Raw genomic sequence first — 27,174 nt, 5'->3', positions numbered from 1 at the left:
ACTCTTGAAAGGGTGCTATGAATTGTTGTACATTACGTACATCACGTAACGTGGACGTTACTCCTACTTTTTAAAAATAATGTACAGCATGTGGGCGGGACCACAGCCACCGCTCACCAATGACACGCTGCCCATTGCAGCGCTTTTGTCCAATGACTGTTCTCTAAGTGTGCGAAGCTCACCAATCACGTTCGTGAAGATTAGCTTTTTGAAAACGCTGGCGGCCGAGGAAGTTCTAGGTTACAAGATTGGGGTTTTTTTACGCTGTAAAGTTAATACTGTTTTTCCTTCACTACGATGCAGGTAATTCGATATTTATACATTTATATCGAAGCGTTACCGAGTAACAGTTGATAACAATTTAAACTCCGTATATAATGTTTACGTAGACGTAAATTTTAGCTTAATTTAGCTAACCTTGTGCTTGCAAGCTATCTCAGCAGACTAACGTGTAACGTTAACTCGAGGTAAAAAGATCACAGGTAGTATATTCTACGAACGAGGCAGTGCTTTCTACTTCGAGTTAAGTTAATGTTTTCCTTAAAGGTGATCAGTACAGTGACTTGTACTGCAATTGTTTGAATGCTGACTTTAAATAACAGAGGCCTGGTAAACCTTGTTCTTTGTTTAACGTTTAATTTAAATGTTTAACTCGTTGATCTTCAATCCAGTAAGTGTAATTTATGAACACTATATAAAGCATTGAACCAGCATATCTAAGGTCAGCGTGGCGATCAAGTCATGATAAAACAAGGCGTCTTTACCTCTCAAACCGGGTAAAGAGTTGTGGTGGGTAATTCAGCCACCCACAGACAGTGTTTCCTTCTCGATTTTGTATATGATTAGGAAAACCAGCTGAAATCAAATATATTACTGTCTCTGGCACTAGAAAATGCTTTAGATGTATGCACAATATAAAAAAACGAGAGGGGATGGAATCTAGAAATAATCTAACCATCAGTTATGTCGCAGTAATAGCCATGTGTGCTCTCCATTATATTACACATTAAGTATTAACTTGAAGTGGAGGGTGGCTCTCCAACTTTAGGAACGTGTTACACCCTGTGTTATTTTGGTGTAAAACAGGAAGTGACAGTGATTGTAGAGGTGGCCCTTCCAGTAAGTAAAAGCATACAAATTCTGTATTGTCTCTAGAAAGATTATTGGCAACCTGAACCTAGTTTAGATGCTGTTGCATTAAGTGAAGAGAGCTGTTAAATAAAGATCTCCAAGAAATACTGATGAACTGAAACAGTTTGGTAAGGAGAAATACTCCACCGTTCATGTTTGTCATTGTGCATGCATCATAAGTTATACATGAAGAAAGTTTCTACAATTTACATAAATAAATTCACTTACTTTTTCCCCCAGACTACAGCTCAGTGTGTGTGTGTGCGCACGCTAAGAAATGAAAAGAACATCTGGTTGTGCTTAATGATTGAAATCAGAATGTGTTTATAATTGTGACTTGGATGAACTTCAGACCATATTTTATAAGTAATCTATTCAGACATTGAGTTAATTCCAAACTCTTGGTTAAAGTCACCATTAATGATAAACAGGCAAAGCACTGAGCCTTGACACAACATCCTAGGTTATGAGTTACAAAGTGTGCCTTAATCTCTTGCTTGCTTCCCTTTGTTGGTTGTCTAAAATAAGTATAAAGCTAAAAACAAGGGGGGCACAAAATAGCTCAAATGTACTGTGTTTTAGTGAGTTGTATTTATTTCTTTACAGAATAAGGAAAATTACGAGCCCAGAGGTCTTCAAAGACCAGTAAGTAGTAAAAATTGTAAAAGATTATGTTGCTTGGCCTATTACTGTTAACTGTGCTTAAATCTAGCAAGCACATCTGATTCAGCTTGGACTGAGGTGTTATTAAAATACCGAAAGTTACTTTGAGCAAATCAAAGAATATATGTTGGTAAAATTTTGTAGTAGTAGTTGTAATATTAATACATGAGTGATTTAGCATTAGTGCAATGAATAAATCACTTATGGCTGTGTTTTTGTGTTTGCTCTTGATGTCAGTTTGCCACACCGAACCTGTCAGGCCCTCAGCGAGTTGTGGTGAAGCAACGACCAGACACAATGAAAAATACTGTCACAGGTAAGTCTTTCCTTCTGTGCAGATGCTGATAAGACCAAGGGTACTGAAGTTAACTAAACTAAAACTGGATATTGGGGGGGAAACTGATTAAAATAGAAATGAAAACTAAAGTTTAAAAAAATCCATATACCTGGAAAACTACATTTAGAGAAAAAACGAAAACATAACTAAATTAAAATTAAAAGACAGAAAATTAAAAAGTAAACTGAAGTGTTCGTATCCACTCTGGAAACTGACTGAAATTGAATTTGAAACAAAGTAAAAATGAAATTTAAAAACTAATCACAAAACACAAACCTATGATAACTGATTGAGACCCCTCAGGAAATTTTTAATTGCTAAGTTTTAATTGTGGTGTTATTTTTAGGTCCTGCGAGAGAATGCATTGGCTCATCCTCCAGCTCAGCTTCAAAGTAAGTGTACTACCTAAGGCTAGTTCTATATTCCTGATATGTTGTCTTTGTCCTGAATATTTAAAAGACCCTTTATTTGTTTTTATTTCAGGAAAATTTCCATTGATGACTTTGACATTGGTCGGCCACTTGGAAAAGGAAAATTTGGAAATGTCTATCTTGCGAGAGTGAAGAAACTCCAAGCAATTGTGGCACTGAAGGTGTTGTTCAAGTCTCAGATGGAGAAAGAAGGTGTGGAGCATCAACTCAGGAGAGAGATTGAGATTCAGGCCCATCTCAAGTTAGTATCCTGCTTCTTTGTTTTTTTTGGCTCTACTCCCTTTTGTCATCTTAAGCAAACTGAGTTTACAAACACAAGTTTAATTTGTTACACAACATGTGTTCAAATAAGAAGTGTGGTGATACATTCATTGAAATGTACAAAATAACCTTTTGTGGGACTGTCCCGTTTTAGGGCGATTATAACAACCGTCCTATAATTCACACACGTTTGGCAGGCTATGTGCTACCCTCCACTGTCTGCTGCAGGGACATTCAAATGGTTGAACAATGCCAAGTTAAAGCTGAGAGCTGTGTACTTCTATATCTAAACATTTCAATAATTTGTGTAATTTCAAAAAAAATCTTTAACTGTGCCATTGCTATACACTGAGAAATGTAGTTAATGTCTGGTCTATTAACTAATGATTTACATGTATAATGCCTCTGGGGACAAGATATACAAAGAAATGGTGTGTTCTCAGTGGTTTATTTGTCTCTTATAGATTAGGCTGATATTGTATAAATGCATACTATATAATGGCTGCTTATATTTGGTGCATTTAGCATGCTGATTTAAATCTCTTCTGCTTCATTTCCTCAGGCATCCAAACATCCTGCGCTTCTACAATTACTTCCATGACCGTAAGAGGGTGTTTTTAGTGCTTGAGTACGCCCCACGCGGTGAAATGTACAAAGAGCTTCAGAGATGTGGCAGATTTGATGATCGGCGTACTGCCACGGTAAGAACTCAACCAGAATTGTAGGTGACAAAATTCTGTACTCTGAACTGCAAAAATAGTGAAGTTATAACCTAATGCCAACCTCTTTAAAATTCTAGTACATGGAGGAGATATCTGATGCACTAATGTATTGCCATGAGAAGAAAGTAATTCATCGTGACATCAAGCCTGAGAATCTTCTTCTCGGTTATCGTGGAGAGCTGAAAATTGCTGATTTTGGTTGGTCAGTCCATGCACCTTCTCTAAGGTGAGTAACCACACTGTCACTACTTCACTTTCTTTAAGATGCCTGTTCACCCTGCCCTGCTCACCTCTTTTAAACCTTCTCAGACGTCGCACAATGTGCGGGACACTGGACTATCTTCCTCCTGAGATGATTGAGGGACACACCCATAGTGAGAAGGTGGACTTGTGGTGCATTGGCGTCCTCTGCTACGAGTGTTTAGTTGGCAACCCACCGTTTGAAACAGCAAGCCACTCAGAAACGTACAAAAGGATTATGAAGGTTGGTGCTTCTCTGCATGTGTAATGCACTTGGTCAGTCAAATCTCATGATTAAGTTTCAGTCATAGAGAAGAAGCTGATTTTACTGTAGTGAGAGAAGCCATTTAGGTATCACTCTAGTCGAGCACTTGTTTCCCTTTGGCTCTTACTTTATACTAAAAAAGGAAAATTCTTGTAGGTTTTTCATTATTTCTTCTGGGAATGTAATGTAGTACACAAGATATTTTACCTTCTGTAGCATTATGCATACCAGATTTAGTACACACATTTTGAGTTTTAGCTCAGATTAAAGTGTTACGCTGAGCGGACTTTGTTGACACTCAAATGTTCCCAGATCTTAACAATTATTATGAACAAAATAAGTCACAAGCAAGGGTTTAATTTAAGCTCAGCTTGTTTTAAACTTATGCATTTTCTGAAATGTGCATAAGAACAGTAGCGGACTGGCAGATGTGGATGACTCTGAAGGGCACAACATTTGACTGCTTATTCCTTTCACAAGTTTTAGAAAATGCATAAAAATACTTTTATCTATATGTTTAATTTTCTGGTTATAAATTCTTAAAATGACACATCTTGCATTGTTTTTTCTAACTTGACATTACATCTCATGTATCAGGAAACTGACTGTACCTGGCAGTTTGTGAGTCAGCTAAGACTTTAAGAATCCCAGCATTCCCCTTTGCTGATAAATGCATGAATCAAATCTTCCATTTGCAGGTGGACTTGAAGTTCCCTAAAGTTGTCTCTGATGGTGCCCGAGACTTGATCTCCAAGCTGCTTCGCCACAACCCCATCGATCGCCTCCCACTACAGAGTGTCATCGACCACCAGTGGGTGCGTGCCAACTCTCACAGGCTCTTGCCTCCAACCTGCCCTGTCAAGAAATCCTGAGCCTGCCCTATGATGGGTCTTTTTCCTTCCACAAGAGACTGTGGCCCAATATTTTTTGGTTTCACTGCCATGGGCTTGAAACTGCCATTATACTGGCAATTTTATACATGAAAAGGGTTCAGAGTATTATGTCATGCGTGACAAAGATGAACAACAAATTCTGAGAACCTGCAAATGCAGAGAATCTTTCACTTCTTTTGCGGTTAATCAGTTTTTGCTGTTTGTCTATTCCTGCATACCCTCTTTCTTTTCTTTTTTTCTTTAATGTACAGTCCTTATGTATGTCCTTATCTATGTATAGTGCCTTCTCTAGAAGTGTGTTTTTTGGTAATTGTGATTTCTTTACTTTTTAAAATTGACACAGCTTTGTTTTGGATTGCTGCCTCAGATGGTGTTGACATCAAAATACTACTGTTAGACTGCCTCATTTATATTCTTGAATAGTTTGTGCCGAGGGGTTTGGGGCTTGTGCAGGAAAGCATGTTTTAATTTCCTTCAAGATGTACTTTAACTTTCTAATAAATATTGTAAAAGGATTTGTTTGCATCAAATGAGTAATTGATCACAGAGTTTATAACTGGCTGCTTGGCAAACCTGGGTGGTGTAATGCAACTATAAGTCCTACCTTTGCTCAGGGTTATATTAAGTTGCTTATACAACATTTAATATAAATATATATATATAAATATATATATATATATATATATATATATATATATATATATATATATATATATATATATAGTCACAGACTTCTATCAAGTAAGGGTAAGTAATTTGGTTTTTTTTTTTTTGTGTAAACCACAAGAGCAAAAGTATATATACACCCTCTAATATTTGGTTAAAGGTGCACCCTGAAAGGGGCTATTGGTAGTTATCATCAAGCTTCTGGCATAATTCTGGCTGGATATTTGAACAGTCTTGGCAGAATTATGAGTAGAGTTCATTTAAATGTCTTGGTTTCCTGGTACAGACCTGTGTGGGTTTTTTTTTTTTTAAGCGTAATCCACAAATTTTCAATAGTGTTGAGGTGGGGAAAGCTATTCCAGGAGCTTCAAGTTGACTTGTTTTATATGTTCAAAACCAGCTTTGATATGTGTTTGGGTTCACTGTTCTGTTGGAACACTTAATCGTGTCCAAGATTCAGCTTCACTGGAAAGTTTACAGTTCATGGCAGAGTAGCTGATCCTTGATGCAACACACTCCGAAAATGTTGGGACAGAGGGAACTTTACCACTGGGTCACATCACATTTTCTTTTAATTACACACCAATCTTCCTGGAACTGAAGAACTGCAATTTTACACAAAGAATCTTTGCAATTCCTGCTGTAAGTAAGCAACAGCCTGTGGTCGGCTGTCTGATTTTCTTTAATGATGCACCAGACAATTTCAGTGGGAGACGGCTCTGGACTACAGACAGGCCAGTCAAGCACACAGACTGATATTCTCCTGAAATACACATGGAGTTCCTGGGAAGAGATTATGTCTTAATGGAAGCATATGTCCCTCTAGAAGTCTTATGCAAGTCTGCACCAATTACGCCTTCAACCCCCCCATGCCATGGGCAGTGTTGCACATACCATACCATCCAACCTTTCTTTTTCATCTTTGGAATGTAGAATTCGATGCTAATCCCCCCCCATTGTGGAGTTATTTGACCACAAAACACATTTCCATTGTCACTCGTTCCATCTCAGATGAGCTTGATATAGCAGCAGATTGTGTTCAGTGACACTGATTTTCTGAAGTACTTCTGAGCCCACTTGGCTATGTCAGTCAGAGTAGTATGATGATTTTGAATGCAATACCTTCAAACCTTTTGAAAATCACACACATTCAGCAGGAGTTTCTTCCCTTGGCCTTTACGCCCAGTGATTTCTCAGGTCTTCCACACAATGTTATCTTGCACTAAGAAACATTGTTTTTATAGTGAGAGATTATTTATTGATTTATTTTCTCACAACATCACAGTGGTGAAACACAACCCATCTTTTCTTGTAAAGACTGAAATTCTGGTGCATACCCATTTAATACCCAATCTTGATACCCATACCTGTTTTAAATTAACTTGCTAATTGAGAATGTTACAGATTGTTACTTGTTACTACATTTAAAGCAGGGGTCCCCAATCCCAGTCCACGAGGGCCGATGTCCCTGCAGGTTTTAAATGTGTCCTTGATCCATCACAGCTGATTTAAACGGATAAATTACCTTCTCAACATGTCTTGAAGTTCTCCAGAGGCCTGGTAATGAACTAATCATGTGATTCAGGTGTGTTGACCCAGGGTGAGATCTAAAACGTGCAGGGACACCGGACCTCGTGGACTGGGATTGGGGACCCCTGGTTTAAAGGGTTATTTTGCCTCTGCCCCAGCTCTTTTGGAATGTTTTGCAGGCATCAACTTATGTTTAAAAAATGAAATGAGTTGGAGAAAACACTTAACATATCTGATTTGTCCTTTTCCCTGTAAAATGTTCAAGTGCATTACCAAATTGCAGAAGATGAGGTAGCTATCAGTGCTAATATAATATACAAAAATGGTTAAAATCCTAAAAGCAAGTATTCCAGCCTGTCCTAAGAAGAAGGAAACGGCAGAAGAAAAAATGGTTAAAAATTGTCAATTTCAGTAGTATTGTCGTAGGTATATGCTGATTTCCAAACCTGAACTCACACGGTAGCGTGGCCGAGCGGTCTAAGGCGCTGGATTAAGGCTCCAGTCTCTTCGGGGGCGTGGGTTCGAATCCCACCGCTGCCATTACTTTTGCTCTCACACAATTCTCTCACTTCGAAAGAACAGTCCGCAATAACAGCTGGACTTTATTTTTTTTTTCTCTCGTGTGTCAAATTTTGTAACATGAGCGCTCTAACTTAAACTGCAAACGTTAATTAAAAGTAACACAAAATAATCTCACTGCTAGTTAACCGTTACCGCAGAAATTATTATGTTTGGAAACCATCAGTTTCGTTGCTATATTTGTCACTCGGAATCACAAATTACACACATTACCTGCAAAACGTTAGGGTTTGAATACACCTTGCAGTTTCAAACCGCTAGAGAGTGCCACACAAAGTGTTCAGTGCCTAGTTATATCGGCAGAGATGCACAAAACATGTGTACATGCCCCGCTAAATATTACAAGGTTCGTGAAAAACTGAGAAACTGTAGCAAACGGAGGCCTCGAGATTTAAAACCTGGCTAAAATAATAACTAATTCGCCTAATGTCTATTTTTTTTTTTTTTACCGTGGCGCTTTTATTTTGATATAGAGGAATGCTTTCATAACTCTTCCGGTTCAACTGAAGCGGCTAAGGTTTTCTTTTGACAGGACAGGCGGTGTTTCCGGGTCACCCTTCCTTCGAACTTCACAAACCATAAACAGAAGGCTGGTGCTCTGTGATCGGAATTTACCTGATGTATTGACAGCCTTATCGCTTTTAGTCACCAAATTCTAAGCCAACTAAATTGAGACATGGCTGGTTTACCACCGGGAGATCCGCAGCTGGTCTCAATGATCGTAAATCATTTAAAAACCCAGGGACTCTTTGACCAGTTCCGGAGGGACTGTCTGGCAGACGTTGACACAAAGGTAAGCACTAAAAGCATGGTCATAACACATTATTTGACGGTGTTTTACTTAATGAGTGTAAAATTCAGTTTTCTGTTGTGCGTTATCTGTATTTTTGTTGAAGCTGTTTTGACACTGGGGTCTCAGCTTGGCTACAGAAGCTACCTACTACACATTTAATTGAGGCTACTAAATGTGTGTACTACTGTATGTCCACTTTCGCTACATCCATTAAACTTCTCTGTGGTTTCTCTTTTTCCCCCTGCCTGGCAGTTAAAAATTCAACATCCTTTGTCCAGTGTATCCACTATCCCTCTGTGCATGTCCAAACCATCTCTGTAACTTTCTCTCCAATACACTCAACCTGAAATATCTCTGTAATATACTCATTTCTGCTTGTCCGTCCTTGTCACTCCCATCTACTGTTCTGCCACCTCCAGCTCAGGACTCATTCCTAAAAACCTATCAATTTCAACTGTTTTTAGTCAGGTCTGAAGTCTCATTTCAGCATGTAATGTCCATTTGCAGTGATGTTCTCCTTTGTGTGCCTGGGAGTGATATTTGTAATGGAAACATTCAAATCTTTTACAGCCAGCCTACTTGAATCTGAAACAACGAGTGGACAACTTTGTCTCCAATCACCTCTCCAATCACACATGGAGCCCTCATTTGAACAAAAACCAACTGAGAAACAACATCAGACAGCTTGTCCTGCAGTAAGTGAGACATAGTATTCCTTCTTGTTCTGGCTTGTCGACATTAACTAAACTTACCGCAATCTGTGTCTCTTAGATCTGGGATGCTGGAGCAGGGAGTGGACAGGATTGTGGCCCAGGTGGTGGATCCTAAAATCAACCATATCTTTAGGCCGCAGGTGGAGAGGGTTGTCCGTGAATTTCTGTCCCCTGGCAGCTGCTCTGAGGAGCCACCAGCCCCTCTGCCTACAACAGAGGTCAAACCAGACAGCAGCATTCCTGAGCAGGGTACACAACATTTTATGATTTTTATCAGCTTGCAAATGTCACGTGTGGATGTATATCTTTGATTACTCTCAAATATTTTAATATTTGAACAAGTGCCATTTCATGTTTACAGTCTTAACATCGACTCCAACTACCACTGCCAGCGACGCCATGTCCATCCTGGACACTATAACTTCTCTAAACCAAGAAGCTAGCGTCAGAGCCAGCTCAGCACCCGAAAAAGCACGTAAAAGCCAATCGGCAGATGACTTCATGCAGGTGATGGTGGAGGATAGCGAGCAGGACATGAGTGTTGTTGAGGAAGGTGACAGTCACCAAGTGGTAAAGCCACTGGAAGAGGAAGAGGAAGCAAAACTGTCAGCAGAGGTTCAGGCATTAGAGGTAAAGACAGAGGAAACACAGGAAGAGGTGGAACTGGGAAAAGAGCCGTTAAAGGAGGATGTGAAAATGGAAGAGGAGGAGTCCGTGGCTCAGGAGCAGACAGAGGATGAGAAGGATAAAACAGCAAGCAAAGTCAGTGGAAAACCCTCAGAAGAAAAACAGGATGATGATCTACTGAAATCTACAAGCAAGGCTAAACAGAAGGCCAGAGAGAGGATAAAAGAAGGTGAGCTGCAACATCCTTTGTTTGTTTTTATATTTATTTAGCATTAGAATAGAATAGAATAGAATTCAACTTTATTGTTATTGCACACGTCACAAGTACAAGGCAACAAAATGCAGTTTGCATCCATCCAGAAAGTGCTTTAGCAATAATATAGATATATTACAGAATATAGATCTATTATAGATATGATACATTGTACACGGTATGAAGGTGTGTTATGAATATACTATAACTATAAATGGTAAATGGCCTGTATTTGTGTAGCGCTTTACTAGTCCCTAAGGACCCCAAAGCGCTTTACACATCCAGTCACCCACCCATTCACACACCCATCCACACACACATCCACACACACATTCACACACTGGTGTTGGCAGCTACGTTGTAGCCACAGCCACCCTGGGGCGCACTGACAGAGGACTATAAGTATGTACAGGCTATAACTGAAGTGAATGTACAAGCTATGAACAGGTTATATGTATGGTTATAAATATGAAAAGCTATAGCAGATTATAGATATACAGTTGAGTATTAATAAACAGTTGTAAGACTATAATTATTGTATTGTATGATCGTCTATACAGCATTTACATTCCCTACTTCACATTACTTTGTACATTTGTCACAGGGAAGGGATTTATATGCATTTTGTTATGGTGGACATGGCTTTAATGCAAATTTACTTTACACAACAAAAATGTGATGATGCCATGATTCTGTGCTTATTTGGACAAGTGAAGAATTTAAAAGATATTCAGGTTTTCACTTCGTTACCTTATCTTACCTTACACTTAAAAGAAGTTTAAAATCTCTAAGTACCTTTTTCCCTGCAGAGTATTCTTTGGAGGACTCTGACCTGGAAGGCCTGAGTGACATCACAGTGAGCTCTGTCCACACCAGCGACCTGTCCTCATTCGAGGGGGAAAGTGAAGATGAGCAGCAGCTGTCTGATTCTTCTGAAGAGGGCGAGCTTCCACCTGATGGTCTCTGCCGGCAGCAAGCTTTCTATTTTTGAATAACATCACCATTAGTTGGAGCACTTTGAAAATATTTTAAAATATTTTTTCTGTATGTACTTGCTTCATTTTTCTCCCAGATGAAGGTGAGAGGGAAGAAAAAAAACACAGCACTGGAGACACAGGAGATGAAGACAAAGAGCGTAAACCTCGCCGCAAGGCCTATGTTCACAAGCCCTTCCTCTACTCCCGTTACTATAGCGACTCAGATGATGAGATCACTGTGGAGGAACGTCGTCGTTCTGCGGTGAGCTCTTTAAATGTTAACATGTTACGTGCAGAGATTTAAAACTTTTTCTAGTTAAATGAAAAGCTTAGATCAATGGACGGTTATAGACTGAACACATTATGTTTTATGGTGTCATCTGCTGTCTTTTAAGTACATTTATTTAACAAACTGGGGTCCTTCCAGGCAAAGGACAAAGAAGAACGGCTGCTCAAGAGACAACAGAACAGAGAGCGAATGGAAGAGAAGCGCAAACAGAAAGCAGCACAGGCTGAAGAGCAAGGTTTTTATGTCATACACACTTGTGGCCTTCAGTGTTTCTTCATTTTCCTCATCTTGTGTATTCCACTGTTTTAGTTTAGTTATATACTCCCTGCCCCATGCTTTCACGGGACTGCAAAGAGTCCACCCACATATAAAATAGCAGAGGACTTACCAAATTGCTGGTCTGGAGGATTCAATGCCAGTGCCAGAATTTCACCCTGCGGTCAAAGTTCAGAGGAAATGCAAAAACTAGACTCGTCGGGCCTCAATTAGCATGTTAAACATTAAAATTAATGACAGTGCATTTAGAAAAAGACTGCACAAGTTTGGCTCTTGTGGAGCAACGGTTTTCAAGAGAAAGCCTCTTGCCCCCAAACCACAAGACTGAGGTGGAGGTGTTCAGCCCTAATGCATTGTGCCATTCCTGCAAAAACTAAATGCATCATATTAGCTGTCAAGCAAGGTGATGGAGAGGTGACGATCTGGGCTGCCTTGCAGTCATTGAGTTCAGCATGAACTCCTCTGAATACCAAAGTGTTCAAGATTAAAATGTTAGGTCATCTGTCCGACAGCTGAAACTTAGCTGACACTATTTCATGCAGCAGGACAATGATCCTAATCACCGCAGCAAATCTAAAAAAGAATGACTGGAAAAGAAAAGAATCAAGGTTGCAATGTCAAAGTGCAAACTTGAGCCTCACTGGAAGACTGTGGCGGGATCATAAGAGATAAATGAATGCCTGCAAACCGCAATGAACTGAAGCTGCAGAGAATAGTGAGACAACATTCCTCCAGAATAGTACAGTAGGGTCTCTACCGTACAGTATAAAGTGCTATATAAATAAAATTGATAAATGTGAGACTGATAAAGTCTTCCAAAAATTAGAATATCAACTTATTGCTGCTGAAGGTGGTTCTACAAGCTACTGACAGGGTCTACTTAACTATTTATAGGACAGCATGGAGTCCTGAGAAAACCATTTTATCCCAAGTGTGTACATGACACTTGGGATGTGCTACATGTTTACAGCACAACCCTCCTAAAAGATTAGTTTAATAAAGAGTTGTTTGTGCCTACATATTTTGTGTTTTCCTTTGATCTATTTGGGATGATCACGTTTTTTTTCCGTCTGTCGAGTTGTCTGGATGTTGTCCAAAAAATAGAAAATTTATACTCATATTTAGTTCAAACTTCACATCACAAACTCCGTAAATTGTATTCCCTTGGCCAGGTTGCATATTTGTCCTTCATTTTCTCCTGGAAATAACTTTGTGTACTTGTAACATCTGCATGACGTAAAAGGCTCAATGTCTTCCACAGATCACAAAAAACAAAAGAGCAGCGACTCCGCTGCCCTCGAAGGCCCCGGAGCCAAAGAAGCCCGCAAAGAGAGGAAAGTTCTGGAGAAAAAAATGGCTCTCAACAGGAAGAGAAAACTAGACTCCAGGTGTGTAAAGGCTTGGACACAATTTGTACAGTAGATGCTTATTTTTTTTCTTATTATACACCGCAAAAATGAACATATTAATTTTACTTTTTAAGGAAAGAGGGAGATGTTTCAGGCAAAAAGAAAGGAGACATGAGAGACGCTGTGAAGAAAACGGTATGTAAAAGCTCACATCGATGAAACAGATTTCATCAGGTTTTCATGAGTTGCAACTCTGTGTTTTTCATTTATTTTTGAAAACAGGAAGTGAAATCTACCACCTCAAAGACACCACAACATAAGCTGATGAAAAATCTGTCCGAACCTTCATGTTCGGATGAGCGATACAGAGGGACAAGCGGCAGCATCTCAGAAGATTCCAGCGATACAAAGAAGATCGCTGACAAAGGAAGGACACACTCCTTCATCTTGGAGCTGGAGCTAGGCTCCCAAGAGGCTCTCAGGCAACGATCGGTTGGAAAATTTGACCGTCTGTCTCACAAAGAGCTTCACTCCAAAGAACGCAAAGAAAAGGAACGCAGCTTGTCCGATGAACGTGCCAAGCTCAAACAGAAGCAGGAGAAAAAATCTGAACATCAGGCAGATGAATCTCAGCAGAAGGAAGGCAGTGCTGTTAAAGTCTCCTCTGAAGAGAAAGGTGAGAAGAAGCCCAAGATCAAAAGTGAGAAGAAGATCACAGGAAGTACAAAAGAAGGCAAGGTGTCTGAAAATGTTTCTGAAGATGGAGGTTCTAAAGATCCAAAGAAGGTGAAGACTTCATCTGTGGAGGCTATCAAAACGGAGAAGGACAAGAATAAGGACAAAGATAAGATCAAAGAAAAGGAAAAGGCCAAAGGAGAGAAAACCTCAGTTAAAAGTGATTTCAAGCAGCTGCTTCGCCCTGATTCTGCAGGTTCCTCTGAGGATCGATCCGACATGGAGCCCGAGTCAAACAGCAGCAAGAAGAAAGATAAACACTCCAAGGACGTCATGAAAAAGCCAAAGAGCCACAGTGAGGACAGGCCAGGAGATAAACTCAAATCTAAAACTGACAGTAAAGACAGCGAGAAGGAGAAAACAAAAGCAGATCAAGATGGACAGAAATTAAACAGGTCAAGCTCGGAAAGTGACAAAGATCCAAAAAGGGTCAAATCATCAGAAAAAGGAAGAATTTTAGAAAAATCCAAATCCAAATCCAAAGAGGAGGCAAAGACTCCAGGGCTGCCAAAGACGGAGAAGAGAGTTCACAGTCCGGATGTCAAAAGTGCAGGAGTTTCATGCGTCAGCAAACCTGAAGCAACAAAAGAGAAGAAGAAAGAGGGAAATGCAAAAGACCAGAGCAAAGTCTCTGAAGAATCTTCACAGGAGAGATCTGACAGTAAAAGTGCAAAGAAAAAGCTGGAGAAGAAGGAGAAGGTTTCAGAAAAGAAAGATGAGAGTCAAGAAGAGAAAGCACCAAGAGAGGAGAAACTGTCGGATAAATCCCCTCTGGTTTCCTCTCTGAGTCTCGAGACGGACGAGCCGCCAAAGAAGCGACCTCTTCTCCAAGACACGAGCACAGACTCCGATCCCGTCACCACGCTGTTCTCAGACGATACCTGTGACGCCTTGAGCGACATCACCCCCGAGCCGCCCGAGGGAGAGGCGGAGTCACGCCTGTGCGAGATGCCAGCTGTGCCTGCAGAGGCCGACGCCCTGCTGACTCTTATGGACGTCTGCACGTCAGCGGAGGCGAGACTTCCGCCTGAGAACACCCGAGAGGACGTGACATCCGAGATGGAGCTTCAGGATGCTGATATGAAGATGAAAGAGGCAGCTCTGACTCTGCTCTCCATGGATCCCGACAGCACAGTGTCCACCAGCTTACTGCGCCAAGAGTCGGCGGTCAATCCGCCCGCCCCACAACCACTGGAGACAACTACAGCTGAAGAGGAGCAGCTTCCTCCTATGGAAGTGCACACAGCTGCCGAGACGGAGTCCCCGGCCGCCGTGACGGAGTCCCCGGCCGCCGAGACGGAGTCCCCGGCCGCCGAGACGGAGTCCCCGGCCGCCGAGACGGAGTCCCCGGCCGCCGAGACGGAGTCCCCGGCCGCCGAGACGGAGTCCCCGGCCGCCGAGACGGAGTCCCCGGCCGCCGAGACGGAGTCCCCGGCTGCTGAGCCATCACCAGTTGCATCTCAAGAAACCGATGAGCTTGCTGATGTAAAATCAAACATTGCAGGTTTGTGCCATTGTGTATTATTGGCTGTAAAACAAGTAAGAATAAACCAAAGCTAAACATCCGTCTCTTTACAGATGAGTCAGAAAGCACAGAGGTAAAAACAGACGCTTCAGATGTTGAAACTTCTGAGACTTTGGCTCTAAAGGTAAATGTCACAGCTCCAACAAATCAAAAATATGTAGTTTAACTATACTGTAGTTAATCTGAATATTTTGTCAGTGGTATTTTCTGAGTTTCTATTGTCTGATGTTTTCTCTATCATAGGAGGATGAAGCTATTGCAGATGAAATTCCTTCAAAAGAAGCTGAAAATACTGAAATATTTCCTGAAATGCAGTCGGATGAGAAACCAGCAGTACCACCTGAAGAGGGTATACTTCCTGATCTGTCATGTTCATTCAATCCAGATCTGCACAGCTGTGTTCCAGCTGTTGAATCGCTCTCTCTGTAGTGCACAGTGTAGCGGGGTAGTGCAGTTTGAACTCAGTTGTATTTGCTGCTTGACTAAAAATGATCTACGTCAGTGGTGATGTTTGTGTATGGTCAGAAAATAAATCCATTAGAGATAGACTTAGTGTATCGATGTCTCCCCGAAATCCAAACCAGAAGCATATTTAATAATTTAGCTGCTTGTTTAACGATTCATTAAGTTGTTATTTTAATGGTTTTGAATGACTTGAAAGATTAGTGATTAGTCTCCTGGCAGCTCAGCAGGTCAGAGACTGTTTGATCAATAGTGTCCCCGAACATGATTTTCACATTTCTTTTCTCATGTGTATTGATTCTTATTCATTTACACAAAATCAATATTTTCCACGAAATCTGCATTTTGGGGGTTAGAGGAAAAACAATGTTACAGATTTTTCCATATCATTTGTTTTTAATATTTTATTTTTAAAGGAGTTATTTATTATAAATACATTAGTTATTTAAGCTAAGGCTTTAAAATCATATGGCTATGGTTAGAAAAAGATCATGTTTGGGTTCAAATGTAATGGTCACTGCTGTTGGTACTAGTAGTGACCGTCCCATTCATCCTCGTGTAGGTGGATAGAGTTCAGCTCAAGTATTTGCAATTGCACGTGTTTGCATATGTTTATCCAAAGCTGCTCAAATGCACTGGCCAGCGTTCTGTTATTGTTCATGTAACATTAGTAACATTAGTAACATTAGTAACATTAGTAACATTACATCCAAACGTTGTGCAAAACGCCTCAGTAGCTACTGAGTCCATTAGTTTGCAAATACCCACTGTCTCAGTGGGAGAGAGAGTGAACAGTTTGAACACAGACCTCACATCTTTTTCTTTTCTCGTGATAATACAGCGTTAACTTATTTCCTTTTACGTCGGTGTCATAGCTTTATATTAACGTAATACATTTTCCAGCTGCTGTGTGTGAAACCGAACAGCCCACAGGAAGCACAGAGGAAAACACGGTGGCTGGTGTTCCCAACACCACTGAACAACTTCCTGAAACTCCTGGTGAGCAAGGTGAGCGCAGAAATACGTTACTGCAGAGAAAAATACAACGGTGTGTTTGACTGACAAATAACTCTACATCTCATCATAAAGAGCAACCAGAGCCAGACGATGTCGTCACAAAGGAAAACCTCGAGGTGAGTAGTGATCCACAATACCCTGAAACAAACTGTTTACTTTCAAACATTTGTTTGTATTTGTATGTTTTTTACAACTCAAACTCATCTTATTTCAACAACAGGCAGAGGAGGCGGTGGGTGAGGAGGATGGCACCAAGACGGACATAATTAACAGTAAGTTTGTCTGCAGATGGTGAATATTTCAGATCAATTCATAAAAACACTTTCAAAGGCCGTGTTAACCTTCTTGTTTTCACCACTAGGTGAAGCTGAGAGTAAGTCAGTGGAGGAAGGAAATGTCTCAGCAGAGAAAAGCGATCCACAGACTGTAAGTGTTTAGCTTTTACCCGTGCTCACATGTTACTCATCCTTAACTGTTTAATCTGATCAGCTTCTCCTGTTTGGTTTAGATGGAAACCAGCGTCCCAGACAAGCCTGAGGAGGCCAGAGAGTCTGAGTCTAAGCTAGTCAAACAAATCAGTGAGTTACTGATGACTCACACTTGTTGAGTTTACGCTGCTGTATCTGGTTTGAAACACGTCACCAGAGTAATGCTTTTAAGAGGATTTTGTTTTTACATGCTCGGTCCTTTTACAGTTAGTCTCAGCTGGTCCTGCTTGTTTGAAATTTCTAGGTAATGTCTCCAGCGCAGAGAGCCAAGATGATGAGAAAGGCTCAGATCTCTCAGAAAAGGTAACTCAGCAGTTTTTGTTTTTAAATTCATCTCGTAAATATGGATGTGCAGAAATGTAGAACAATAGTCTGCATGCAAACACTTTTCTGTTCTGTAGGAGGAGAAAATGGGAAGAGGAAGGCGGAAACGGAAGCTGTCCAATCAGAAAGCTGCAGCAGAGAAAGAGTCTGGTAGGGCAGCTGAGATTTATTTCTTCACCTAATTTCAAAATACAAAGAAATTAAAAGACGAAAGGGTGATTGGTAAAAAATTATTTTTATTAATTGGTTAGCTGAAGACAATGGCTTCATCATAACCAGTAAAGTCAGTAAACAACATGTTAACCAGTTATGACCACTGAAAGTGTCCTTCACCAGGTTCTGGTGAGATTTTTCTTTTTCAGATAATCATCACAGTCTAGTTAACTCATGAAACTCTGTTTCTTTAACACATCAGGTGAGGAGGCGAACGAGCAGCTGCCTGCTGAGGTAAATAACGCTTCATTCACTTCACCTTTATCACAAATACTGTTAAGATTTGTTAAGACAAAATCTCTGCTTGTGTTTAAAAATACACGTTTGCTGCTATTTTTATCTCCAGGACGCTGAGCAGGAGAAGCCAGTGGAGGTAAAAACCCCTCGCAGGGGACGATCGTCCAAACCCACAGAGGAGGAGACGAAAGACGAACCAACACAAGTGGAGAAGTTGGAGGAGACTCCGAGCCGCAGGCGGAGACGATCAGCACCCAAAGAAGCCGCAGCTGGTGAGCTGCTCACTGTAAATTAGTGTTCACTGTTAATGCGTGAAAAGGAAATGAAGAGTTTTACGTAGAAATGGATTTGGCTTTGGACACACAAACTGAACACAGGCGGAAAAGCTGATGCACTTTATGGAGGCTATATCTGCTTCGTTAAATTAATATATTATTTGTGTTATTAGATAATTAATGCTTCTTTAGCTTCTTGGGTAATGGCATCTGTTATTTCCTGCTGAGCAGAAGAAAACAGGCTTAAAAGCGAGCGGCAGGAGACGTGAAACGACTTGATTCAGGCAAATGAACCAAGCGCCTGCAGCCAGTATAAGAGAGATGATGTTTATTCAGTACTGTGAATTGTGCCAATCGAATTTAGAAGTTCAGTGATAAACAATGTGCAGCCTAATGAGCGTAGTAGGTTCCCTTTAACATGTTGAATAAGTATAAGATTTATTTTCTCTAGATTGTAGTTTTTTGCACTATAAAGTGTTTGCTGAGTATAAAATAATGTTCAACACAAGCTGTTGGTTTTTTTCTTTGAGTTTTGCTTGAAAAATAAATAAATCTCTTTTTGAACCTCAGATAAGCAGAAAGAAGACGAAAATAAAGTTGTTGAAAGTCCCGAACAAACCTCATCGGAGAAAGTTGCAGAGACGGAAGCAGTGGAAGAATCCCAGCATGTCCGTAATATTTAATAACACGTGTCGTTACAGCTTCTTTGCCTTTGTTTCTCATTGTTGGTTAACTTTGATGTTTTATCCTTGTAAGAGTGAGCACATTAAGTGTTTCTTTTGTTGTTGTTTTTTCCTGTTCTTAGAGAACTGAAGAGAAAAATGAACCAATCAAAAGTGAGGTCAGTCTGCTGCCGTCTGTTCCAGAGGACGGCGAAGGAGCAGCAAGCGCCAAATGCAGCAATCCTGCTGACACCAGTGAGTCTGTTTGTTAAATGTTATATCAATAACAAGTGGGCCAAGCCTCAACAGCTTCTCTTATTAAGAGTTTTCAAATTATGCAAGTGTGTTGGATGAATATGAGCTTGTTTTGTTTTTGACAAGGGAAAAACAAACAGGAACTTTAAGCCATTTAACCCTCTCAGGCTCAAATGAAGCTTTTGTTGCTAATGCACAAAAGAGTAGCTGCAGTGGTGCTTCTGAGTAAAAAAACCTCCTAAAATATGTATGTGGGGTAATCAGGTTGTTAGCTTTTAACTGTATCTGCAACGCCTGCCTTGAGAGGGTTAAATGTAACTTGACTTTGTGCTGTGAATGTTTGGTGTGAACTTATTTGGTTTCTGAATTGGGCCATGAAGGAAAGGTTTGAAAACTAGCGGCTTAAAGAAAGTCTGGAAATGAGTGAGCTTTAAGAAAAAATAAATAAATGTTTTGATTAATCATCACTGCAGGTGAACAAACAGTGGAGACCAGAGAATCGGAGGAAATGGAGGTGTGTGAATGTGTGGAGGTGAGATTTCTTTATCTGTAACTGCTCTCCTTCCAGTACACATTCAGCACCCTGTTAATCACCTCCATCTGAATTTGTTCTTGTTTGGTCCTGCAGGAAGCTCGAGCTCCGCAGGAGGTGGTGCAGGACAACAGTGGACAGGAACAAAATGAGCGACAGCCTGATAAAGACAGTGGTGAGACAGCACACGGGCTGGCTGTGTAATTACCACAGTGTGTTTTAAAAACATCTTCAGTTGTGAGTTTGCAGTCTTTGTATCTCAGGTTTATTTTTTTCAGGCTGTTCCCCGTCTGCGAGTCAGTCAGAGGCTCATGAGGATGTAAAAGAGCAGAGCTGCAGTGAGAAGAAGACACAAGACGTATGTTTAAATGTATCTGCATGCTTTACTTTTTATAATGAGGCTGATGTTTGTGTAAGGACTTTACCTCAGTCACAGTTCCCAGTGTACATTCACTGACTTTTTAAACTCTTCCAAGGGCGGGGAAGAGCAACAGCAAGAGGACCAAGAGACGACTCCAAAGCGGACTGGTCGGAGGGGACGGCCATCAAAGGCAGCAGCTACAGAGGATTCAGGTAAAATGTGATTAAAACGGAGTCAACAGGCTGTAGCAGTGAAGCTAACATGATGATATAAGATTGTTTGCTTCAGTGATTCTATAGCTCCATCTGACAGACCTTTTATATATTTAACCAATAACTCAACACTTTCATCTTTCCCTCAGATAAAAAGGTCAAAAAAGCAGAGGAGAAGGAAAGTGAGCAGAATGATGAGGAGGAGGAGGAAGATGAAGGAGAGAAAGAAGGAGAGGAAGAAAAAGAAACTGCAACTAGAGCCACGACACGGTTGGCTTCTCGCCGGGAAGCTGAAAGGTAATTTAAACGTTATCTGATGGTTCAAATTTCAGATTTCCAGTAACACCAAAACAGAGACAGATGGGTTAAAACAACATATTTAATTATTAAATGCTGAACAATAAAATTCAGCTGAACTGTGAAGTTTCTCCACCGTTAACGAATGAGCGTCTGATTGTTTTGGAGCTGAATATTTGCACCTCGAAGGCATCGTCGCTGTCAAATCGTATTAAATAAAATCAGGGGAGATTTAGTCCTAAAGCAACAACTGTTGTTTTGTATTTTTCTTTTTACTGTTCCCCAGAAACAAGCCAAGTAAACCATCCACCCGGGCAAGCAGACAGAACGGTAAAGAGGAGACCGCAGCTGGCACACGGTGAGCTTCAGCAGCGTGAGCGAGCTGCTGCTCAGTCGCTGCTGCTCAGTCGCTGCTCTGTGAAAGAAAACATTTTGCCAAAAGATTTCCTGGAATTTCAAGATGTTTTTCACTTATTAGCTCCTAAAATAAAAATAAGTCTTCTGTAGAACCTGAGCTGTGTTTAAGAAAGCTAACTCAAACAGCGGTAATAGGACTTCAGTATGTAATTGATTAATTAAATGATGATGATAATAATACTAATATTTGGCCTCTTCATGTAAATAGTGTAACTGAAATCTTTTGTTTAAATTTGCAAATGAGCCATTATCTATGTAAACGTGCTTTTCCAGAGTAGAAATCTGAAACTGCATAAAACCAGATGCAAATTCTTCTTCTTCTTTTTTCTTTTGTAAATTGTCGTTGATGGTTTTTAAGGCAGGGATTTTAAATCTCTTTTTAATCTAAATGTAGGATCAGCAGCTAGAAAAAGTCTCTTTTTCTTGTTTTGGGGAATAAAATGTTCCAAGACGACCTTTGTGTAAAAAAATAAATGAATAACAAATAAAAATCCAGATTATAAATTGGAAAATTCGGTAAATGTTTGTATTGTAGTCGTCGCTTATTTAATGGAAAGTAGTATTTACTTGAAAACGTTAGATATTTTGGCAACTAGTTAAAAATAGTCACCAAATTATAAGTACGACTCATTTTTAATGAAATATGCTGAGATTTGTAGAAACAGACACACTGCAGGAAAATAAACCCCTGAATCTGTATTTTGAACGTTAACGTCCACTGAAAGGAAACAACACAGCGAAAAATATCAAAAACTGACCAGAGATTCAAAGAAAAACACATTTTTGCTTGCAGTGCTTCACCTTAAGAGGAACAGAATGTGACTTTTTATTTATTTATTTATTTATAAATCAAAGGTGTCCCAATACCACTAACATAAACAAGAAGAAGGTCAAATAATCATTTAACTAAATTAGCTACATTAGGAGTAAGAAATGTGGGTTTTTGGTGGAAAAAGAAAATTATTTTAATTTTTTTTTAATCACTAAATTTCTAGATCAACGAATTATTTTATCTCTAGATTATGAATTTAAAATAAAACGTGAAAACTTTGTACAACTAAAATCGCTCATTGGTGGAAAAAACAGTTGAATTCTTTATTTTTCTTTATTACAAAGTAGCACATTTAATACTTTATCAAAATTTAAGACAATGATTTAAAAACAGTTTCTCAGCATCTGTGGTGTCTAAACCAGCCTGTGTTTGACTTTAGTGACAGCTTGTACACTTTGATTCCTTCAAAATAAAATTAATCTAGTAGGCCCAAAAATAAGGACTTTTTTTTTCTTGTTTCTATTTTAAACTTCTAGACTTCAACTCCTCAGTTTATGGAAACAGAACGAAGACCTCTCTCTCTACTTATTCTCCATACCTTTATTATTTTAAAGGAAACTTTCCTCTTTGTTAAAGGGTAAATTCTAGCTGGCTTTTTTTTTCCTTCTATTTTCAACTCCAGCACTGTTTTTCAAATCCAGAGATTATGTGAACAAGCTCCACTGTTTCTACACGTATTAGTTATTGCATTACTTTCCCCAAATAACCGTATATTTAACATGAACACGACTCTTGAACAAATGGATTGAAACTTGCTCCTTGTTTCCCTCCCGCAGCGGGACGAGGGGCCAGGCGGCGGCAGCTGCAGCGAAAGGGGGCCGTAAGCGGGAGACCAGCCCTCCTGCTGTGCGAACGCGGGGAGGACAGAAATCAGAGGAGCCCCCTTCCAAAAGAGCCAAACGCTAGGATGCCTGACAGCGGCACAACGGTTTGCCCCAGCGGTGTTGTTTTTACACTCCATATTTGAAGAGCCTCTGCAGTCAGGCACGTAAAGCTGTTTCTGCTTCGCTGGCTGCAGATATCGAAGAGCTCTGGATAGTATTATACACTCTCCTCTGATGGTTTGTAAACCTGAGGATCTGTGTAAGAATCCCCCAGAATACCTTCTGCAGCTCTGCACACATATGGTTTGGATCAGACTTCATATTTCACCATTTATTCAGTAATGCCCAGTGAGTATTTCAGCCCAATCAGGAGCCTAATGTGCAGCCAAGCTGTGCTTTGTGATAAAGAGGGTGAAGTTTGTGTCTCATATACACACTTGTACGTAGAAATCAGCAATTTGTGAATTTTATAAGTACATTTTCATTCTGTGAATGAAACAAGAAGTTTTACTCCTAGCTTTATTTTTTTTATGTAATAGTCAGAAGTTAAAGAAAGGATTTTGGGTTTTTTGTTGTTTTTATTCCACATTTTAAATTGATTTAAGACCTCAAAGACGAGGCAAAACTTGAAGAGTCTTTCATTACATAGTTTACTCCTGGTTTTACTCACTAAATGAAGCCCATCTAGTTATTTTTATTGTTACACAGTTAGCCGTCAGTGTGTATTAATGTAAAGCCGGAATTTCAACATGTTTCTTTTTTTAAATATATATTAAAAACCCCACAGATAACATATTTGTTGTTCCCTTGCTACATTAAAAGCACCACAAATCAATATTATATGATCTAATCTTTTTCTTCTCAAGCTTGCAACTGATCCACACCGGAGCGGATTAAAACCAAAAGTGCTCCCCTGATTGTTTCACTGAAGCTAAGTGAAGAAATATCCGCAAAAGGAAACTCAACCACGCCGCCCTGTGCTGCAGTCTGTGTTTATGAAAAGATTACACTCGGCAGAATATACAGATTTTTATTATTTCACCCACATTATGTCTCGGACGTTATCTCTGCTGTTTCCTAAATAGATGTGCTGTCTGTGATGTGTAAATAGCCGAAGACGAGAACCAATCGCCTCAGAATGGAGGAGAGGACATTCCTGCCTGCTAATGGGGGATAAAACTGACACACTCGGAGTGAAATATTCCACCATCATTAACATGTTAGGGGGCTCTAATCGCTGCACCTGAACCTTTGTGATCCACAAAGCACAGAGAAGGTTACAGAAAGTCGGAGCTCTCAGGTTGAAGTTTTCCACCCATTCCTGTGGATGGCCAAATTTAAAGGTGTACCTCTCTCAGGTATTTCCTGGTGCTGCAATCCAAGCATTGACATATTAGCCCAACGACTCTGCTTTAAAGGTTTGGATGAGCTTTCATTTAGCCACCAGGTCTGGCAGACAAACAGCGCTCCTTTCACTTTCCGATGCCACTGGAGCAACTTGAGATGTCATTTTATTATAGTCGTTTGCATTGTAGGTCAAAGTCATTTCTGCATTTGCTTTGCAGTTGCTGACTATCAGCTAAATATTTCAGGCAGATTTATTAGCATCAGGTTTGATGGATGAGAGGGGAGGGAGACTTTCAGCTGACCTCGATTTTTATTTTATTTTATAGAAAATAATCGTGTAGATCTACTCACTGAGCTCCTGCTGCATAAATCTGAGCCGATGTTTACCTGCTTTTAGAGGTTTTCAGTGTGCTGTACCTGCAGTACTTTTCCACATCCTGGGTGAACAGGGGTCTCGGTTCATAATCGCAGGTAAAGTTTTCCAAAATGAATCCATAACTGCAGCAGATGGTTGGCGCCTGTTACGGGTGCGCTGTGAGGTGGCAGCCAGTGTGATATCTGAAATAATTAAACATTTAAGATGTTGCTGGAAAGTGTTTAATGTTTCCACTTTTCTTATATGCAATCCACTGACATGATGTGTAACCGTACATCAAAAGTAAGAACGGATATTCCCATTTTTCTAATAGTCGCTTTTGCAAAAGATTGTATAATTAGTCCGTTTTAGTTTCATCATTTATTGTCCGGGACCATGCACAAAATATTGATCACATAGAAGAAAAGCTCCCTTTATATGTTCCAGATTAAGCGACTTAGTTGGGACAGGTACACACAATATTAAACCATGAAATAAAAATGAACCTGAAAACAAATAGTTCAATAATGTATATTTGTGGTCTTTTTTTCTTTACTATAGAGGCTAGTTAAATGAATTTATTTTAAAGGTTTTTTTTATCTTAAATTCATCACTGGATAAAAAAGACAAACACACACAAACCAGTTTTTAACATCCAGCTGTTAAAAAAACAGAAATTAATTAGAGAAGATTAAAGACGTTCTCTGTTTTACGACAATTATAACAGAGGGTTAAAAAGCAGAAAGTATTGTATTAATTAATTAAGATTTAACGTGAATCTCCATTTTATTTCTACTACTATATACACTCACTGGCCACTTTGTGAAGTACCCCTGGATCGGACCCCGTTTTGCCTTCAGACTTGATTCTTCATGGCAAAGATTCAACAGGTTGCTGGAAAAATTCCTCAGATTTTGATCCGTGCTGACTTGATAGCATCACACAGTTTGTGCAGATTCGTCGGCTGCACATCCGTGATGTGAATCTCTCGTTCCATCACATCCCAAAGGTGCTCCGTTTGATTGAGATCTGGTGACTTGGGAGGCGACTAAGTCCAGTGAAGAAACTAGTTTGAGCTTTGTGACGTGACTCCTTGTCCTGCTGGAAGCAGACATCAGACCATGTGGACACGGTCAGCAACAATACTCAGGTCGTCACAAAGCCCACTGCCCACTTTAACTATAAAATATCTTCCACAGCACTACACTGGCAGCCTGAACAGGACAGGATGGATCCATGGAAAACTCTGACTCTACCATCTGAATGTCCCATCAGAAATTGAAAAAAAAAATCAACATTTTTCCAATTACTGTTGTCCAATCTTGGTGAGCCCGTGTGAACTGTAGCCTCGGTTTCCTGTTCTGAGCTGACAGCACCTGGTGTGGTTTCCTGCTGCTGTAGCCCATCTGCTTTAAGGTTTGACATGCTGTGCATTCATGCTCTTCTGCACCTTGGCTGTAAAGAGTGGTTATTTGAGTCAGTATTGTTTTCCTATAAGCTCAAAACAGCCTAGCCATTCACCTCTGACCTCTGCCATCAGTGAGACATGTTCAGCCAAAGAACTGCTGCTGTTAGTTTCTCTTTTTTGGACCGTTCTCTGAAAACCCTAAAGATGGTTGTGATGGAAAAAAATGCCTTTCTTTCTCATTTAACTTCACCAGGTCATTTTGACCATGTCTACCTGGCTAAAGGCACTGAGTCGCTGCCACGTGATTGGCTAATGAGATATTTGCAGTAATAAAAAGCTTAACACATGTACCCAATAAAATGGCCATGACTGTATAGTTTTTGAAAAGGGTGATATTAGAACTGGTGCTGATCTGTGCTCATCTTTTACTATAACAGTAAAAACAAAGCAGAAATCCCAAGTAGTAAATCTGGCATTAAAACGTTTTAATTTAAAAATGATGAGAGACGGTGTGTAAAATTAGCAGTGGACACAATTATTGTTTGCAATATTAATCGTGTATAAGGTGTCCAAAGCTGTGGATAAAGGTGGAAGAGTAAGGTGTAGATTTACTCCAAAATGTAGAGTAAAGCATGAGGAAGTACAACAAAAAGGGATTTACCTACTGATGCACAGAGAAGACTGACCCTGCAAAAGGTTAAAAAGCCAAAACAGTTTTCTGGTTTTGTGAATGAAGCTCGTGTGCTGGAAAAAGGTTGCGCAATGTGTTTTTGACTTTCTTTAAAGCAGTTTGGGATTTTTCACACTGGGTGGTACAGGACCTCTGGGCTCTGGCAGGACACGCTGCACCACCTTGACCTCAGCGCTGGCATCTGAATCTGACAGGTAGAACAGAAAACTCGATCCAGGACAACAACAACAACGTAAACGGCCTCGCGTCTCCCTTCGTCCCGCCTACGCGTGCCTGCTGGTGGGTAGCTGTTCAGTTTGTGGAGCGGAGAGCTGTGGAAAGATGGCGGTTTCACACGGCTGTCAAATGGAATAGAAGTAACTCCTGGGTTTGAGCAGAGGGGATCCTCTCAGGCTGTGGCAGGGGTAAGGGGGCTCACTCACTCCCACTGCTGCCACTCCGCACTGGGAGTGGTCTTTCCTCTACTGGGGATTAGGCCAGGCCGACTGGCACTGAATATAATGCTCTCCCATTCAGCCACTCCTCTCACAAGACATAAAAGTTAACAGGTGTTTAATGTCAGAAGTGTTTCATACAAGAGTCATAGAAATAGTCTGTGACAGACAGCAGGGAGGGGCGGTGGCTTACAGTCTTTATGGGTTTTTTTTAATGCTTTTGCAGTATTTAAATTGCGTCTGTGGCTGAGCTGAAATTTGGATCAGTTTTGGCAT

General features: G+C 40.3%; 2 protein-coding genes and 1 non-coding gene across 3 annotated transcripts; all 3 read left to right on the top strand.

The window, feature by feature from the left end:
* The first annotated feature begins 166 nt into the window (after positions 1–166).
* On the top strand, positions 167–5,452 carry aurkb (aurora kinase B). The gene is made up of 9 exons (XM_006808959.3): positions 167–303; positions 1,738–1,776; positions 2,032–2,110; positions 2,478–2,523; positions 2,615–2,803; positions 3,386–3,524; positions 3,623–3,771; positions 3,855–4,029; positions 4,749–5,452. The coding sequence occupies exons 1-9, from the start codon at positions 298–300 to the stop codon at positions 4,920–4,922; spliced, it is 996 nt and encodes a 331-aa protein (XP_006809022.1). The 5' UTR covers positions 167–297; the 3' UTR covers positions 4,923–5,452.
* Positions 5,453–7,597: 2,145 nt separating this feature from the next.
* trnal-aag (transfer RNA leucine (anticodon AAG)) lies at positions 7,598–7,679 on the top strand. The gene has a single exon. It is a non-coding gene; the product is annotated as a tRNA-Leu (tRNA).
* Positions 7,680–8,012: 333 nt separating this feature from the next.
* bod1l1 (biorientation of chromosomes in cell division 1 like 1) lies at positions 8,013–23,487 on the top strand. The gene is made up of 30 exons (XM_087851797.1): positions 8,013–8,511; positions 9,082–9,206; positions 9,283–9,473; positions 9,586–10,080; positions 10,914–11,063; positions 11,177–11,343; positions 11,509–11,605; positions 12,908–13,034; positions 13,130–13,190; positions 13,278–15,234; positions 15,309–15,379; positions 15,499–15,604; positions 16,621–16,725; positions 16,807–16,850; positions 16,955–17,006; positions 17,096–17,160; positions 17,243–17,312; positions 17,467–17,525; positions 17,624–17,696; positions 17,962–17,993; positions 18,106–18,268; positions 18,842–18,939; positions 19,077–19,188; positions 19,662–19,720; positions 19,817–19,895; positions 19,999–20,078; positions 20,197–20,293; positions 20,443–20,590; positions 20,877–20,948; positions 22,616–23,487. The coding sequence occupies exons 1-30, from the start codon at positions 8,395–8,397 to the stop codon at positions 22,743–22,745; spliced, it is 5,202 nt and encodes a 1,733-aa protein (XP_087707923.1). The 5' UTR covers positions 8,013–8,394; the 3' UTR covers positions 22,746–23,487.
* Positions 23,488–27,174: the final 3,687 nt, after the last annotated feature.

This window comes from Neolamprologus brichardi, chromosome 2 (assembly GCF_056152115.1).
Source record: "Neolamprologus brichardi isolate AB-2024 chromosome 2, ASM5615211v1, whole genome shotgun sequence".
Classification (NCBI taxonomy): domain Eukaryota; kingdom Metazoa; phylum Chordata; class Actinopteri; order Cichliformes; family Cichlidae; genus Neolamprologus; species Neolamprologus brichardi.
This window is presented reverse-complemented; position numbering and strand designations above follow the sequence as displayed.

Excerpts from the sequence above, each read along its gene's own strand:
- aurkb (XM_006808959.3), top strand. Across the intron at positions 2,524-2,614 it reads TCCTCCAGCTCAGCTTCAAA|GAAAATTTCCATTGATGACT; the intron begins GTAAGTGTACTA and ends TTTTTATTTCAG. Across the intron at positions 3,525-3,622 it reads ATGATCGGCGTACTGCCACG|TACATGGAGGAGATATCTGA; the intron begins GTAAGAACTCAA and ends TTAAAATTCTAG.
- bod1l1 (XM_087851797.1), top strand. The coding sequence starts at position 8,395 with ATGGCTGGTTTACCACCGGGAGATCCGCAGCTGGTCTCAATGATCGTA. Across the intron at positions 8,512-9,081 it reads TGGCAGACGTTGACACAAAG|CCAGCCTACTTGAATCTGAA; the intron begins GTAAGCACTAAA and ends AATCTTTTACAG. Across the intron at positions 13,191-13,277 it reads GAGACGCTGTGAAGAAAACG|GAAGTGAAATCTACCACCTC; the intron begins GTATGTAAAAGC and ends TTTTGAAAACAG.